At 41.5% G+C, this 14,804-nt stretch overlaps 1 protein-coding gene across 2 annotated transcripts in view; it reads right to left on the reverse strand.

Moving 5' to 3' along the window:
- Positions 1–583: 583 nt before the first annotated feature.
- LOC128741630 (serine protease filzig) overlaps positions 584–14,804 on the reverse strand; it is a 135,784-nt gene continuing 121,563 nt past the window's right edge. For both annotated transcript variants that reach the window (XM_053837585.1, XM_053837584.1), the window contains exons 3-9: positions 10,936–13,928; positions 10,647–10,833; positions 10,361–10,547; positions 10,113–10,297; positions 2,742–2,857; positions 2,462–2,581; positions 584–1,105 (exon numbers count right to left, since the gene is read on the reverse strand). In XM_053837585.1, coding sequence (XP_053693560.1) covers positions 941–1,105; positions 2,462–2,581; positions 2,742–2,857; positions 10,113–10,297; positions 10,361–10,547; positions 10,647–10,833; positions 10,936–13,928 — 3,953 coding nt within the window. In that variant the 3' untranslated portion in view covers positions 584–940. The remainder of the gene's footprint in view (positions 1,106–2,461; positions 2,582–2,741; positions 2,858–10,112; positions 10,298–10,360; positions 10,548–10,646; positions 10,834–10,935; positions 13,929–14,804) is intronic.

The raw sequence follows: 14,804 nt of genomic DNA on the forward strand, positions 1-14,804 counted from the left end.
ATGGAGACGCATGGTTTGTGATAGACCTAAGTTCCATTTTGTTTGATTGCATATTTTTATCTAACCTGAACATTAAGTTTATAAAAATAAAATTGTAGAATAGATTTGTTTCTGATTTTTTAAATCATTACCATTTAGTCTGAGTTCTCGTACGCTATTCTTATCAGCCCAGCACTTGTTAATCAGTGAAGGTTATTAAACCTAGGCATCAAATGTCTAACTGAATATTTTAATTCCTAATTTGATTTGTGCCCACAACGAGCGTGAAGCTTGCCTGTTTGCAAAAATACTTATAGCTGAAATACAATACTCTACGGCATAGGTATCTGTTTGTAGTAGCGTGATGCGGAAACGACAATGAACAATTCAGTTTCGTGACCACGGGCAATCATAATTTTCGCGCTCTGCGGGCGCGGAAAACAACCATACCTAATTGAATTTTCTTCCGCTACTACGAGCATTTATGTTCCGATTAGGATTCTCCGATGATTTCGGATAGTTAAAGAGAAATTAGACGGGTTAGTAGGAGTTACTGTTTTCTTCATTTAGAAATAAATTAAAATAATCACATTTTTACACCTCCTCTTGATTCTACTGTTCATCTGATGCGTTTGTTCTGTTCATTTACCGACTAATAAATAAATAATTTAATAACTAACAACAATAATAAATTAATCTTAACAATGACTCCAAATCACATCCATCTACTCGCTAGATAAATTATTGCAATTTGTTCCCTAAAACGTAACTATCTAAGAAATTTTGCTAGTGACTCGTTCGTTCGCTCGATCGCCCAACGATTTCCATTCCACATTCGTTCGGAAAGTTCCTCTCATGCACGCACCGCTGGCTCGCATACCCACGCCAGTACAAACTAATTAAACACCTTCGGAGAGGGGGAAAGGGATGGGAAGAGGCCATTTCCTCAGTCGCTGAACGCCTACTTCACGCCGGTGACACTTCGAAGCCACGGTTTGTAGAAAGTCGTTCGCATGTACACTCCCGGCAGGTACGGTGCCGCACACCGAATGCCGTGGGACACGGTTCCGACCAGTTCGTAGCGGCCGTCCGCACGCTGCAGCACTAGTGGACCGCCACTGTCACCCTGGGCGCGTGCATGGACGAGAAAAAGATGAAAGTTTAATTAAAACCTAAAGTTAAGAACTGAAAATTGAAGATGAGAGTGAAAAGCAATTAATGGCGAGTTTGCCGGTCCGTGGACGTCGACGTTTGGGATCGCTTGGCTTTCAATTGCTGCTTGCTGGTCCTTCCGTGAACAGCGCGAGTAAATCAGTTGTACCTTCTACCTTGAACTTGTGCAAAGTGCCCTTCTTACGATATGGGCGTTAATTTTCAGTGGGCGCCAAAGTTGGCGTTGCTGCTCTTTGATGGCAATCGATAATTTTAATTAACAAAGCAAATATTGCTATAATGAATCATGCCTGGGTTAAGAAACTGCCGGTAGGGTTAATTTAGAGATAATTGAAGAAAGCATTGATTGGTGGCCAACACCAAAAGTAGGACCGAAATAACTTTTTGTTTGGTATTTCCATTTGCGTTGCTGAATTATTTCTTAGAAATGGCTTTTCTGGAAATACGCAGTTAGATTCGTTATCTGTATCGATATCCCTTTCATTTCAAGATATAAATATTCTTTATGTTTTGAAATTTGGACTGCTAGAAAATGCCAGAAGTTCATTAAATAGTCTTAAAGTTTCAGAGAGTGATAGGGGACTCGTTAAATAAGCTTTATATCTAGAAAGCTTTCTACGTCATGATTTTCAATAGACTAACTCAAATAGCAGTACTAAACTTAAGTCATAGTTGATGACCGTTGTCTTTTACAGATAGTACCACATTCGATTTACTGTTGAACAGTGCTACTTTCACATTTTCACATTCTCGTTTTCATGTCTTAACATTATTTCGAATAGAGGGTGTCTCAACAATCAAAAAAAGCATCAGTCGACGGTTCTGCAAGGAATAGGTCAGCAGAAATATCCGATGATCACGTACATTAATGTGCTTGGAAAAGGTGGAAACGAAACAACCATCACCTCAAACAAGATGGATGAGTATTTTCAGAATCTATTCTCATCACAGTCAGGCTATTTTTGTAACAACAATTTTGACTGTAACACCTAGAATGTACGTGGGAAAGATTTATTTGTTTTATTTTTTCATTCCGAAAATATATCTTCATGATTATGTCATTGCATTCCAAGTAGTAATCGAATGGACCAACTGAAAAATAATTCAATTTTCCATTCGAATATCTAACTAATAGAATACTAGCAACGTTTGCCCAACGCCCCAATCAGTATGCCATTAATCGCCATGAACGTCCCTCCCTTGATTGCAGCAATACACATGTCTGACGCAGCCAAATGGAAAATCAATATTTAATTCACGCTGTCCGCGTTTCCAGCTTTCCCCGTCCCGGCGGGCGTGCGGTTCTTACCTCGCAGGAGTCTCGCTTGCCGTTCGCGTAACCAGCACAAACGAACGACGGCAGGATCTTCTTGTTGTGTCCAGCCATGTGGAACATCTCTTGGCAGACACTGTTCTCTATCACTGGAACCTGGGGGAAATCGAAATAGACGGTAAATAGAGTGTGGTGAGAATTTCAATCGTTGTTTTGGGGGCTGTTAACAACGATTACGAAATGGTTTAATATTCAATTGACGTGTTTAGGTTATACTATAATTTCTGTTCGATTGCACTGTTGCCTATACACTTACCTGGACTTCTTGTAGTACTGAAGGCACTCCACCACCGTACGTTAACCGTCCCCAACCGGTTACTGTTGCCATTCGGCCGGTGAAGTCGGCTTCATCAGCTGGCATGCAAATTGGCACTAAAAGTGAAGTAATGTACAAGAATAAATAAAAGTTAACAAGCAAGTTCATATGAGAAACAAAAACCTGTACCCTTAAATATTTTCATCTATCAAATAGTTGAAACTACGCGGAATCCTTTTGAAGCGTACAAGTGATAGATTCTGGGTAATTTAAACTCAAAGATTTGTAGAAAGAACCGAAAGGCAAATTATTTGTCACTGTGAATAATTCAATTATTGAGAGAAAATAGTTAAAATTGAACAATTTTTCAACTCGAAATTCTTCACAACCTTGAATCACTGAATCGATTTTCATAAATATGATTTCAAATGATAATTTTTTAAATAACCTTTCTATGAAAATTACTAAATTTGAGCAACAAGGTACCGCCATTTTTATATACTTTCCAGAAAGCTAAATTTTTTCTAGTTAATACCTATTGTACAAATTCAAAAATACCTAATTATATTTTTGATTTAATGTTACATGTTAATTTTAGGAACAACACACGGTAAAGAAATGGAGGCGCATGGCGTTTTGTCTATACCTTCATGGAAATGAATATTTCTGGCAAGGATATGGGTATTTACCAAAAATATCCGACCATTATAATTCAATTTTATTCTTTTAGTATTAATTCGGGAAAATAGAACCCACGTCTAAAAAATTAGAGGGGTTGTGTACAAGACACGACCGCATATACAGGTGACGCAGGACTACGTAAGTCTCTTTGTATTATCCATGCTTGTAATCATTCGGTTTATTTATTTATTTAGTTATTTATTTATTTATTTATTTATTTATTTACTTAATCATTCGATTTTTTATGTATACATGCTATATGCAACATATATACATGCTACATGCGTTGTATGTAACATTTACAAAGTAGTAACATTGCATACGTTCAATTTCAGAGTTATTTCTATGTGCATTTGGAAGCAATTTAACAAAATCAAGAACACAAACTATTGCTTTCCTGCTACCTTACAGAAATTAAAGATTGTTTTTATTACCCATGGTTCCCCACGTTGAAGGTATTTTACCAATTCAATCCTATTTTATCAACAGCACATCTTTTCACTGCACTTCTAATGCGTATTCATACAGAGTCATATTTTAACCGAACACTACAGCTGTAGCACATTTTTCCATCACAGATATCAAATTCGTCTAAGTTTAATCGTCTCGCAGTAAAGAATTTACGATCTGCAGGGACAACAAACTTGTGTCATTTTTTTCTGGCACACTTTCCTAACACAGACATCAAATTGGACTAGGTTTAATCGCGTTCGTGAGAAATCTGTTGGCACGAAGGGGCTTTGTCATTATTTCTGGCGTACTTCGCAAGCAAGGACATCAAAATACTCTAGGTTTAATAGCGGTGTTAAGGTATGTTGTTGAAATGAGGAAACTTGGTTACTTGTTTTGGCTTACTTCCCAAGCACAGATAGCAAATTGGTACAGGTTTAGATCATCGTAAAGAATCTTCCAACCAATCACGAAGCGCGAATTCTGGTAAAACATAGGTTCATTATTTTCAATTTTTCAATAGTTCAACATCAAGAATTCATACTTTTCTTCATTAGAGCCAATTCTTAGAAGATTTTCCAATCGATTGGTGTAAGAATATTGAAAATCGTTCGGAAAACCACTAAGCTATTAGCGTTCAAAACCTGACCACTTTTCGAGAAAGATTTTTTGGAATTACCCCCTATACAAGCTACCTTCGTAGTCCTACATCAAAAACGCGTGTACGAGGAGCACATGCTTGCTGGCGCAGATGAGAGATTCACCAGCAACGACACCCTGAGTTTCCAACCGTCCACGGTGAGGTGCAGGAATTGTGTCATGCTTGTGATGTGCAATGATAGTGTTGGCAACCTGCTTACTGAAAAAACGGCGGTAGCAGTCAGGTGGAAGGGACACTTCCAGATGTTGTTGAACACGGAAATCAGCAGAAACAGGATAAGAATTGCGAGCGGTGGTAGAACTGTTGAGCAGGGACGTAAGATGTATGGATGGCTAAAAAAAGTTTGAAGACATTTACCATTCTTTCTTGCTACCAATCTGCGACATATGTTCCTGGTACACAAGTACCGAAAAGAGATGCAAGAACAACGAAAACATCTCTTGGTCTAAGTGTCATACGATCTTCGGTATCGGGGAGAAAATGTCACCAGTCTTGGAGTCACTCTTTTTGTATTCTCTTTTGCTGTTCCGCACGTAAACCAAACATACAGCTTTCCCCCAAACAACACGACTTAAATAAGAAGGTCCCCAACACACCTTATTCTCTGTCATTTCTCCATACTATTCCAACTACAACGGTAAGCAAAAAGCGGCAAATGCATGTCATTTCTACACGACATTTTGTATGAATAGTTAGATGACGTACGAAAATGTTTGCTTATTATCATGCACGTACTCGGGCTAGTCTCGACACGTACAAGAGATAGGCACTGTCGACACAGAAACAGTACAGGGCGAAGGTATTGGTTAGAGTCTGGCGTGACATTGTCTTCTGGTAAATGTTAAGAAAAAATGTAACCATATAGGTCCCTGCTGTTGAACCACCAATACAGGAAGAGGTTAAGAAGGTAATCAGTGAGCTGAACAACGGTAAGGCTGCTGGGAAGGACTGTAGATTGGTTGAACTTCTAAAAGTGCAGTTACCAACTTTTCACCAGCTCCACCACTACTCCACCAGCTACTGGGATGCACCGATTCTAGCATTATGGAAACTCCTGACCTAACCCCTCCCCCCCCCCCACCCCACGCAGTAGTCGCGCCTTCGCTGCCAGCGTCCTGGTTCCAAAATTGCACTCAGGGCAAGTACAAATTTGCTAGCTCATATCGCACCACTGACCTGCTTTGCGTTTTTAAGCCATTAGATGCCAACGCTCCTGCCTTCCAGGGACGACGCTGAACTGCCGATTCCTGGACGACCGTAATCTCCCGCGAGCTACCAGACCGACCAGACCAGACAGCATGTGATCTTCTACCAAAATGTAGGCGGTATGAATTCTCGTGTCACTGACTATCGTATAGCCGTTTCCGATCTGAGCTATGATATCATCGTCTGAACCGAGACCTGGCTCGATTCACGTACACTTTCTGGTCAAGTGGTCGGGGTGGTCAAGTGGACTGTGAAGTTTTTGCTGTGACAGAAATCCGCAAAACAGCTGGAAATCAACTGGAGGGAGTGTTCTGATAGCAGTTCGTCAGGGATTAAAAGCGACTGCTGTAGACAACAAGGATTGGGACTGTTTGGAGCACACCTGGATTTCTGTTCCGCTACATGATCGGAACTTATTTTTATGCGTTGTGTAAATCGCGCCTGACCGGACTCGTGACATCGCTCTTATCAATACGCACTGCGACTGCAGTCGAGCAGATTATGATACTGAGGGACTACAATCTGCCTGATAAAACGTGGAAGCAATCGCAAGGCGGTTTCCTGTATCCCGACCCAACACATTCTGTACTCCACACTGGTGCTACCAGTATTCTCGACAGTTACAGTGCCGCCACCCTGTCACAAATCAATTATGTCGTTAAGGGGTCTTTCAGATACCACGTGGACACAAAAATGCCAATTTTCAACACCCCCCTTCCCCTCCGTGGACAAGCGTGGACATCGACTCAACCCCCACCCCCCTCCATTGTTTGTCCACGTGGACATTTTTTTTCTTATGTGAAATTCTGTGCTCAATTCTGTTTTCATTTGCGTTATTCTGTAATATAAAAAAAATTAAAAAAAGCAAGCTAAACTAGGCATGTTATCTAGATCTAGTTCTTCTATCCATGCTGATCTTGTCCACTACAAATAAATGATGGACTACAGGAAAGTCTGTTCCAGCTTGATATTCGCTTGAAGATTCATCTGCTTCAACCCCTGTTCAACAAGAGTACCTTAGCTTGGTCGCTGACTTTAACACATCACAAGACCTCTCCGTTGTGGTTCGTGAAATTTTAGGAAGACGAGTTATTTTTCAAATACGTTGTCAATGGATTTTCTTTTTCGTGGCGAGCTGAAGGCAAAATACAATACGCGTCGTGACCTAATTTTAGTTAATTCAAAAGGCACAAATGAAAGTTCTATTTATTGCAAAAAATGTCGCTTGTCCACGTGGACATTTTCTATACCCCCTCCCCCCCTTCCGTGGACAAGCGTGGACATTCACCCCCTCCCCCCTCTAAGCTGTCCACGTGGTATATGGATGGCGCCTAACGACTATAACCGCTGCCTGGACCACTGTTTCTTTTCAACACAAGATGCCGCATCATTCCTCTCAACAGGTCCACTGCCTTTAGTTAAAGACCACCATCGCATCGCAGCCTTCCTATCCTTAATGGATTGGGATAACATGATTAACGATCATGACGCCGATAGTGCTGTCCAAATCATTTCAAATGTTTTGTCGTATGTCATTGATAGACATGTCCCGAAAAAAGTAAGCCGTTGCGGATCACGTGCTCCTTGGCAAATCAGTGAATGGCGAAAACTCGAATCACTGAAAAGAGCCGCTCTAAGAAAGTTTTCCAGACACCGTACGCTCTCACTACAGCATCACCACGTTAGAGTAAATAACGAGTTCAAGCGAGTCACTCGTGTTTGTTTTCAGCAATATCAACGTAGGAACGGAGGAAACTCAGGTCGCACCCCAAAGCTTTCTGGAAGTTTGTGAACGAGCAACGCAAGGAACGCGGGCTGCCCTCCTCTACGATCTGTCGCGATGAAATTGCCTCAAATATTACAAACATATGCAGCTTATTCGCTGAAAAGTTTGCTAGCGTGTTTAGTCATGAAAGTTTAACCAGCGACGATATCGACTGCGCTGCAAGGAACGTCCCATCGTACGGTCAAGCTCTAAGTAATCTGGGGATAAACACCGAGATGATCTCCATTGCCGGTACGCAACTAAAGTCCTCCTTCAACCCCGGGCCTGATGGAGTTCCGTCTGCTCTCCTGAAGAAGCACATTTCTTGTTTGACTAGACCACTACAGCTCGTATTCCAGAAGTCCATCTGCAGCGCTATTGCAGCAGGAAATCTGCTTATATGTTTGCTGTGCCCAAAAGGCAACAAGCGAGATGTGTACAATTTCCGAGGAATTACATCGTTGAGTGCCATTTCGAAATTGTTCGAGCTTATCGTCTTGGAGCTACTTTTTTCACATTGCAAGCAATATTTGAGCGCGGATCAGTATGGATTCCTCCCTGATCAATCCATTAGTACTAATGTGCTGTGCCTTACTACGCACATCGTCGACAACATGTCTGTAATGACGCAAACCGACGTCATATATACCGACCTGTCAGCCGCCTTTGATCAGCTCAATCACGTAATCGCTGAACTCGAAAGGCTTGGGATAGACGGAACTTTCCTGCGATGGTTCCATTCGTATCTAACAATCTAGCTGATGGTTGCCATCGGTGATTGTAGATCCAGCACATTCTGCACCCCCTCAGGTATTCCACAGGGTAGTCATCTCGGACCGCTCATATTCCCGCTCTATTTCAACGACGTGAACCTCGTACTTGAAGGACCAAGGTTATCATATACCGATGATCTGAAAATATTCTCTCGTATCCGCTCAACTGAAGACTGCATCGCTCTCCAACGCCAGTTGGATGTCTTCGCTAATTGGTGTACCTTAAACAAAATGGTTGTAAATCCCTCAAAGTGCTCTGTAATATCCTTCTCACGTAAAAAATGCTATTATTTTCAACTATACGCTGCTATCGAGCACTATCGAGCGGGTCGATCATATCAAAAACCTAGGTGTAATCTTCGATGCAAAGCTAACATTCAGACTGCATGTAACTTATATCGTCAACAAATCCTCTAGGACCATGGGATTAATTTTTAGAATCGCCAAAAGTTTCACCGACGTCTACAGCGTCATTTTCATTGCAACCGAGATTGTCAATCAAAATTTACGTGAACGAGTGTCTTGAAAAACGTCCTTTCTTGAAAGAACATGATTGATCCGTGTTGTTTTGGTCATATTTGGCATTAGGCTATTACGGAAAAAGGCCGTGGAGTATTATGCCGCCAACAACGTATAGCTGGTCCCCAAAAAAATGAACCCTCCCAGTGCGTAATGGTCCAGAATCGCAAAAAGCGGACATTGGCAATTGGGTAAAAAATGCGTAATTTTTAAAGGGTGGTGTGATAGGAGAAGTTTATTAATATGTAATGTAGCGCATCTTTCCGCACTATTAAGGTACCCGTGAACTCGCCTATAAGGGAGACAAACTTTTGTTTTTTAAATAAATGAAAAAAAAAAATCCTCCAAAGAGTTGCAGAACGTACTAAAATAAGCAACTTTGCTGAATATAGTAACTATTTATCTTTAACTGGTTGTGAAATATAATGATGTGATTGAAAAAAGCACTTCAAAGTTAATTATGCTCAATAACTTTGCACCCGATTTTTTTTAAATTTTTTTCAAGGCTTCAGTATGTTAAAATGCACATTTTCTCTGAAGACTACATGTCGCTAGGAGGTATATTTAAAGAGTTATAAAATAAATAAATAACTAAATCTCACAATTTCAAAAAAATCGACTGCTGATGGAATATTGATGAATGTGTCGATGAACAAATTGGAGAGAACCTGAACGAGCTGTTCACGATGTAAGAACAGGGTGCGGTATCGAGAGGTTAGGGCTGCCAAAAAGAAAGTTCTCCCCCATTAAAAACGTCCTAGGACTGAAACGGAGTTCTCACGCGGGAGGAGAATTGCTTCATTAGGGAGGATGCGAGAAGCTTTTATTTACCAGCACCACCCAACAGAGGTTCGAACATGCGACATATGACGTCTCATTAGACGAGCATCGTACTTCTAAGCTAACTGGGAAGCACAATAATCAATGTAATAGTTAGTTCGTACTTTTATAAACGTTCAATTTCAATTTAACATTTGACGTTATTGACGACTGTAATCATTAATATTTTGAGACTTGGTTTTCTCGGCTCAGCAATCTTGGAAGAATTAAACGAAGTTAACCTAATTTGCTCTAACATTTCGACATTTTATTTTGTCTTTTTTAAAGGGATATTGTTTATGTCGGAATCAATAAATAATAAACGAATACCTATGTCTTTGAAAAAGATAAAATAAAATGTCGAAACGTTAGGGCCATTCAATTAGTTGAATTTCGTTTAATTCTTCAAAAACTGATGAACCGAGAAAATCAAGTCTATGTTCAAATTAGCGTTACATTCTTGCATAGTTTTTCTTACAACAGATTTGCTATCATACCTATATGTACATCGTAGTGTATAGGACTTTCCAGTTCCAGTATGGCAAGATCATTCTCGAAGGTAGCCGCATCGTACTGCCGGTGCACAATTACTCGTTTGACGTTCTTCGTGACGGACCGTTTCGTTTCTAGGTCGCTCGAGATGTCAAATTCGCCGAAAACTGCTACCAAAGATGCCAGGAAGCTAAAAGGTCGAAAATTTCTGCATTAAGAAACTTTTTTTTTCTAAGCCTATGCTTAAAATTACCCCGGTTGACAGTGAGCAGCCGTGATGACGTATTCATTCGTGATAAGAACTCCGCCGCACTTATTCTTGGTGAACAATCCGAGCCAGGTCGATTCCCGTACCAACACCTGCCAGGGCCACTCGCCGAATTTGGCAGCCTTTCCGCCGACAACACGTGCGCTCTTCATTAGTGGTCGCTGACCACAAACTACGATTATCCGAGAAAAAAGGGTGGCGAGGAGAAACAAAAAATTAAGTGCTTATTAGTACAGAATAATTATAGTGGTTAGTAATCAGCATTTATTACGTATTCTTCGTGTCCCTTGCGCCTGGCCTTCGATGGTTTCGTTCGTTTCCTCTCCAACGTCCTCCTCTTCCTCTTCCTCGTCCACGGTTTCCTCCTCTTCCTCGATAATCTCGTCTTCAGGGGCCGTCGTCGTAGTCGTGGTACTAGTGGTCGTAGTCGTAGGTCGCTTAGTAGTACGCTTTGTCGCCTATAAGAGCGATGGTCGTTTCTTGAACTGATAAAAAAGAAAAACACATTTGCGCGCGACTTTTCAGGGGCCTCCCGCCGGCACCGGTCGACTGGGACTTACCTTGGTCGGTTTGCGGGTTGTAATTACCGTCACTGGTTCCGTGTCGGCTAGCGTCGGTCGGCTGGTGGGCTTCTTGGAAGGTTTCTTCGAAGTCGAGGGGCGATTTGGTTTCTTCGTGGTCGCTGGAGGTTTGGCGTCGTCCGCAGCGGGCTTCGAACCGGAGGTGCTGCTGGTTGGTTTTGGGCGTGTTGACGAGCTGGACGGTTTTGGTTTTGTGCTCGAAGGTTTCGCAGGTTTCGTCGGATCAGAAAGGGTGGTAGGTGCAACCGGCTTCGATGACGATGATGAAGTTGGTTTGGTGGAATTGCTGGGTCGTTTCTTGCTGGGTTTCTTGGATGGCTTCGGAGATGGTTTGACCGTAGTCTGCGAGGCAGTGTCCTGCTGGATTACCGTTGGTTTCGCGGTGGTTGGTTTTTTCGATGAGTTCGTTGATGTTGATGTTCCGTTGGATGGCTTTTTGCTGCCACTAGGGCGTTTCTTCTTTTTCTTGGTCACCGGTTTGCGTGTGGTTGTTTTATTCTTATCCGTAGTTGAACTCAAAGTAATATTCTTTCTTTCCTTAAGTATGGCCTCTAGTTCTTCGAAATTCCCATTGAATGATTCCACGATTTTGTTGACCAACATGTTAACTTTGTCATCCTTGATTCCAGAGTTTTCAATTTTGGTCATATTACCCATCATGGAGTCCGTTAGATTCAGGTTGGGGTTTCGTACAGGTGGAAAATTGTTGATGTCGTCCGGGGTGGTATAGAGTTCGTTTTTGATTGTTGTCGACTCCATGTAGATGTGATTGGAGGGAGAATGAACAGGTACACGCGTCATCGTTTGGTAACCTGCTGTTGGACCATATGGAGAGTATGTGGATGAGGCATAATTGCTCACGACGCTGTTGTCGACGATCGTGTACATTGCAGTGGAAGAAATGGTCGGTCTTGTAACGGGTCGTTGCGTGACTCCGAAGTAACCTTCATCCTCAAAATCGGCAAGAGATGATACATAAACTGGCGGCGGAGTGTTTTCGTAGAAGCTAGGACGTTGGTTTACCGTCGAGCTAGGTAGTTTGTTGCTCCAGGTGCTGGAGGTTACGAGACCTGGAACCGGTTTAGGAGTTATATGCACGGTTGGAGATGGGTTGTCTGAAGCGCTGGAAATGTGTACGTAGTTAACATTCGCTAGGGTAGACGGAGACTGATGGGATAAGGTTGATGATTGTACGATATATTCGGGTAGCTTTACGGTCGTTGATGGTGGCGGACGCTTGGTTGGTACTGTTGTAACTTTTTTGGTCGGTTGGACCGAAGAGATAGCAACGGGTGCAGAAGGCGAACTTGTTGAAATGGTATAGTAACCCGATGTGAGAGAGTGTTCCGGTTCGCTGGTTATGATGGCTGGTCGTTTTGAAGGGCCAGCTGTAACAATGAGTTTTGTTGGTGGTGGACGAGACGTGGATACGGAGATAACTGGCTCTTTCTGCGTGACTGCAGTTGTTCCGTAACCACTTGTTAGCAGAGTCGCTTGGACTACAATTGGTTCCAGAATAGGTCGTCGGGTAGGCTTTGGACTGTAGACGTAACTTGTCGAAGGGACTTTTGTGGACAAAGAGGTTTCTGGGGGGCTGGTTTTCGGAGGTTTTGTAATGAAGAAACTTGTTGACCCATATTTATCGTAATCGATAGAGGCCGTGGCAAAAGTTTCTGGGGAAGTCGTCTCGTATGTGGTCTGTGCTAGAGTTACATTGTCGATTTTAGTCTCATCAATATTATCGGGATTATTATTGTCAGTTTCATATTGCGGTCCAAGGTTTGTTTCATTCAACATGAGTATGATAGATTCGATTGAATGAATGTTGTGTACCGAAACAGTTGGTTTCGTAGTTTGGTTTTCGCTATCTTTGGAGTCGGTAGAAATGGTATGTACAAGTACGTAATTATTAGGTTCAGTTCCTTGCGTTGGCTTGGGCTTGGGCTTAAACTGGGGCTTTGGATAAGTCACTTTGGATGGTTTCTCGGTTGTTAATATGTCAGTCATGAACTCATGGTTAGTAAAATCATTGGGGTCTGCATAACTTTGATCAACGGTTCCATTCTCGTTGATGAGAATCGTTTCGGCTTCCGGGTGGGTTATGTCACTGTGATCGAATAACTGGTTTTCCTGGTAGATTTGGCTTGCAATCATCTGAACACCAGCGGATGTGATATCAGTGCTCGTTTCAATGGATGCACCTGGACCTGTATTAATTGCGTCGAATAAGTTAAAATCGTTGTAGGCATTCAGAGAAGACGGTATCTCAGAGCTATAGACATTGTGCTGGTTGTCAATCTCAACTTTAATGTAATTGGTATTGTTACTGTCAACTATAATCGGTGGTGGAGTAACCGTTGTTGCGATTTCAATTTCTTCAGATTTGATGTTGGATGTTGATGGAGAGTATATAGAAACTGCACTGTCTTCCAGTTCATATTTATGCTTATTAAGATTGCTTTGCACAATATCTTCATCCAATTCGTCATTTCCGATGTAATTATTATGCAATTTATTGAATATAGGAATTCGATTAGGCGTAGAGTTTGGTGCTTTTACTTCGCTGTCACTGTTGTTTTTTGTTGGCGTTTCTTCTAACTTGACTGGTTCGTAGGCTACTGATTCGAGTGCGGAACCAGAGCCGGATTGCTGACTGCCGAATTTCTCGTACTGACTGGCGATGGCATAGTTGAGCGGCGACTGGGGTGTGCTCTCTGTAATATCTGTTCCGAACTGCTCCATCAGCGAATCTGTCACCAGGGCAGCATCAGTGCTAAGCGGCAATTCGCAGCAAGTGCCGAACAGGAAACCATCCATACAGGCTCCCACAACTTCACCTTGCCGTTGGAAGCACTCGTGGTTGAACATGCAAATCGTTGGACCCCGTCGCTCCGAGTCTCGCTTCAGCAGTGACCTTGTGGCGTTGCAAAATTTTGGCATTATCCGATAGCCTCCAAATAACCTTCGACTTTCTGCGAAAGAAAAGATAGGAGAAAAGTTTCAATTAGTTTCCCATCAAACAAAAATTGAATCAAATTCTCTTTAATTCTCTTTTTGCGCAATTTTACAAACCAAGCCCGCCTGCAGTCTCAGAGGATTCGAGGCTCATCAAAAGGTAATTTTATTAAAGCACAGACAAGAAGGCATGATGTAGGCTGTGGAGAAGTGGAGCGAATCTTTTTTTCGCGTAGGAAGCTAAGAGTGTAGAATATAAATAGATTGGTCAAACGTGATGTGAATTCGTTTTGGCTATTATAGGAGACTATAAATACAAACAGCATCTAGGCCGGTTGACACATGCACGGAAAACTAAGTTATGAAGCTCGACTTACACACTGGGGCAAATTCAAGTATGGTGAGAATGTTTTCATAAGGATAAGTAGAAAATTCAAAAAAATCCAGTTGAGTGAGTATTTTTGCAGTGATTCCGCAATGTAAAATTCTATAACAATTTATAAATAAATGTAAATGTGCCTGTATAAAACAAATAAATGAACAGAATGCTCGTCGTTAATTTTTAAGTAACAAAATTATTGATTATATGTAAAGAAATAATTTATTTTTTTAATGTATTGTCGTGATATTCGTAATCATGTTATGTGTTTAGTATTATTCTGATGAAAATTTTTGTAATTTAATATCTAGTATTAAGGGGGATCCTACTATGGAAGGTCGAAAAATCATGCATTTTTGTGTTTTTTCGGGTGTTGGAATTAAAGTTACACTTAGTTCAGTTATTTTGATATATTTGAAGATGAATTTTTATTTTTTGGATGCAAGAATAATGATTATTATGCTGTTGGTAGCTGAGCACGTGGATGCTCTCTAGAAAACAAATACCTTGCTGG

This window comes from Sabethes cyaneus, chromosome 3, assembly GCF_943734655.1.
Source record: "Sabethes cyaneus chromosome 3, idSabCyanKW18_F2, whole genome shotgun sequence".
NCBI lineage: Eukaryota > Metazoa > Arthropoda > Insecta > Diptera > Culicidae > Sabethes > Sabethes cyaneus.